Genomic DNA, 3,489 nt, shown 5'->3' on the forward strand with positions numbered 1-3,489 from the left:
GTTATGCAAACCTAGGAACTGTGTTTTCATCTCTTGGTGACTATGTCAAAGCAAAAAAATATTATCAGAAATCACTCGCGATCGCAACTGAAATTGGTGACAGAAGCAGAGAAGCAACATCTCGGCTAAGATTAGGACGCGCGTTACTATGTCTCGGTATAAAATATGCTGACGCTAACAAATATTTCGAGGAAGCACTTCTGTTTGCAACTGAAACTGGTGAGAGAGGATGCGAAGCAATATGTTACAGTTCGCTAGGAATTCTGTTTGCACGTCTGCGTAACCATGTCAAGGCCAAAGAATATTATGAGAAATCACTTTCTATCTTCGTTGAAATTGGTGACAGAAGAGGAGAAGCAAATATGTACTATACCTTAGGAAATCTGTTTATACTTCGCGATGAATATGTCATGGCTGAAGAATACCTCGAGAAGGCACTTTCAATAGTTAAGGAGGGAGTTCAAGGCTTTGAAGCAGAGTTTTTCTGCTATGAAAACATGGCAAATGCAAAAATACCACAGGACAAGAAACAGGAAGCGTTTCCTTATTTGTTTCAAAGTATTAAAAAATGCGAAGAATGCCGAGGCTTTCTCAAAGACAATGATGATTTCAAGGTACTTTATTCAGATCAGTACAAGTCTCCCTACAAAACACTCAGTACATTGCTTTGTGCCGTTGGGAATCCTAATAAAGCTCTTTATGTTGAAGAGCTCGGAAGGGCTAGGGCCCTATCAGACTTGATGGCAGCTCAGTACTCTGTTGAACGGCAAATCTCAGCTGACCCGCAATCATGGACTGGCATTGAAAATGTCGTCAACCTAGAAAGCGACTCTAACTGTCTGTACATTTCATATGATGATCAAAATGTATTATTGTGGATTCTGAAAGCAAATGGAGTCGTTGACTTCCGAGAAAGCAAAGTAGAGAAAAAGACACTGCGCACTAAACAAGCTAAAAATTTGGATACCTTTTTTAATAACGTGGCTGAAAGCTTCCGTAGCTTTGGTATTTTACCCCCGGAGCTTTGCGAAGATCGATCTTTTAATGGCATTGAAGAAACACCAGATTCCTCTGAGGAAGACAACCTCGCCGTTTTACGACAACAGGGACGTGAAGTTGATCCCAGACCAAATCTAACTTTGTTCTACAAAATGATCATGGCTCCTGTGGCCAACTTACTCAAGGGGTCCGAGATCATCATTGTTCCTGATCGCCACCTGTACCGTGTTCCATTTCCAGCTTTACTTGATGACAGTGGGAAGTACTTATCAGAGACTTTCAGGATTCGCATTGCTCCTTCGTTGACGACTCTCAAATGCATTCAAGACAGTCCTGCCGACTATCACAGTCAGACTGGAGCTCTGATAGTGGGTGATCCTGACGTTGGTGAAGTGCTTTGGAAGGGTTGCCGAAAAACCATCCCACCATTGCCCTTTGCAAGAAAGGAAGCCGAGGTGGTTGGACGACTGCTGGGTGTTCAGCCTTTGATAGGACAGCAAGCAACTAAGCAGGCGGTACTTCAAAGAATAAATTCAGTGAGCCTGATACACTTTGCTGCACATGGTAATGCGGAGAAAGGAGAGATTATTCTTGTGCCTGTTAGAACTGGTAGTCGACTTCCACGTGAAACCGACTGCTTATTGACGGTGGGTGACATTTCGCAAGTTCAGCTACGAGCCAAACTTGTTGTACTAAGCTGTTGTCACAGTGCCCGTAGACAGATTAAAGTCGAAGGAGTTGTTGGAATGGCTCGAGCGTTCTTAGGATCCGGTGCCCGCTCAGTGTTGGTGGCACTGTGGGCTCTAGAAGACAAGGCGACTGAGCAGTTGATGAGTCGTTTCTACGAGCATCTTTTTCGTGGGGTGAGTGCCAGTGAATCCCTTCACCAGGCCATGAAGTGGATGAGAGAAAACGGCTTCGCCAAGGTTTCCAAGTGGGCGCCGTTTATGCTGATTGGAGATAACGTGACAATTGACTTTGGAAATAAAAGTAAGTACAAGCTTTCACTTTGGCGTGGGAATGGACTACAATGTAACGTGCACGGGGAACTGGAGCCAAACTATATTAATGTCAAGCATAAATAAAAGCAAACTGGCTCAGAGGAAATGATGATTGATATCTTGGTTTGTTTCTATCTTTCTTTTCGTTTCAGGGAGTGATGAGTTCAGCAATGGAGGGCTCCAGGCAGACATCAAGCAAGCAATGACCTGAAAACCTTCTTGCAAACGTGACATTTGACTTTGGAAATAAAAGTAAGTACAAACATTTCACTCAAGCCGGGCAATGGACTACAAGGTAACCTGCACGGGGAACTGGGGCCAAACTGCGTTAATCTACAGCTCTGAAAGGGAATTGGTGTACTGCAAAAACGATTTATAACTTGTTTTTTCTCCATCTTTGTTTTTGTTTCAGGAAGTGATGACCTCAGCAATGGAGGGCTCCTGGCAGACACAAGCAAGCAATGTCCTGACAAACTAAGTGTAAAATATGTTAATTTTATTTTCGTGAAATTTTCTGAGAAAGGCATTTTCTATGCATTTCAACCAAAATTTGAAAAGCCTCCTTCAAAGTATTTTTTTTTACGTTCTCGACAAAGCAATCAGCGTTTTCAGTACAGTAAATCATTCAGTTAGCTTTCATTGTACTCAGAATTCGAACTCACGACCCGTTGTTATATGAGTGATTACATCAATGAAACAAGAAAAAGTAGACAAGGGCTTCTAGTATCTTACAACTGAAATAGTTTTTATATAGAGATGGATCTTTAAGTGGGAGGGGGGTGGGGAAACCGTGGGGAATAATAAGCAGAATTTTAGAGTAATCTGAATACTCGTGTAAAGCACAAGTGTTATCACAAGCTTAATATAAGCAAGTGAAAGCCTTCTGTGCTTCGAAAGTGGGTTGTTAGGTATCATCCAAGTTCACCCAAAACATTTCACTTTCTGACAATTCTAGTCTTCTTGACAGCCGATATTTTTAGGTCACGCAAAGGTTCTTCCCAATAACAGCTGCTTCAACCTGAACCACGTTCGTTTGCGCGTCTTAGCCAGTGACAGCTTCGCTCAAATATTCCTGAGTATGTGACGCCAAAATGTTCCCTGTACGCCAATCAAAAGTCGTGTCTCATCGTCAACCCAAGCGCCAGTAATGTCGCCTTTTTATATGACGCACTCCGGGCCGTTACTGGGGAGGAGCATTGCGTGACCAACTTTATACGGCTTTGAAGGAGACCAGAACAGTTCTGGTCATTTTTTAAACAAGCTGACTCTGAGTACTAGGAAAAGATTAAAAAGGTTAAAATGTTTAAGTACTAGGTGTACTAGACAATTAATTCGTTGCGATAACTTAAAATACATAGTCTCCTCCGCAGCCGTCTTTTTGGGATGTCATGCAACGCTTAACAGTGATATCCTAAAAAGCGGTTGCGAAGAAGACTCTAAATATATAGGGTTATCTGCTTTCATTGCAATCAAATAGATGGAAGTGTAA

At 42.3% G+C, this 3,489-nt stretch overlaps 1 protein-coding gene across 1 annotated transcript; it reads left to right on the forward strand.

Moving 5' to 3' along the window:
* The first annotated feature begins 356 nt into the window (after window positions 1–356).
* Window positions 357–2,252, forward strand: LOC149107605 (tetratricopeptide repeat protein 28-like). The gene is made up of 2 exons (XM_089295330.1): window positions 357–1,989; window positions 2,153–2,252. Exons 1-2 carry the CDS (start codon window positions 363–365, stop codon window positions 2,209–2,211), a joined length of 1,686 nt encoding a protein of 561 aa, XP_089151456.1. The 5' UTR covers window positions 357–362; the 3' UTR covers window positions 2,212–2,252.
* The last annotated feature ends 1,237 nt before the right edge of the window (window positions 2,253–3,489 follow it).

This window comes from Orbicella faveolata, unplaced genomic scaffold (assembly GCF_042242905.1).
Source record: "Orbicella faveolata isolate gen_17 unplaced genomic scaffold, um_ofav_v1 contig_26, whole genome shotgun sequence".
Classification (NCBI taxonomy): domain Eukaryota; kingdom Metazoa; phylum Cnidaria; class Anthozoa; order Scleractinia; family Merulinidae; genus Orbicella; species Orbicella faveolata.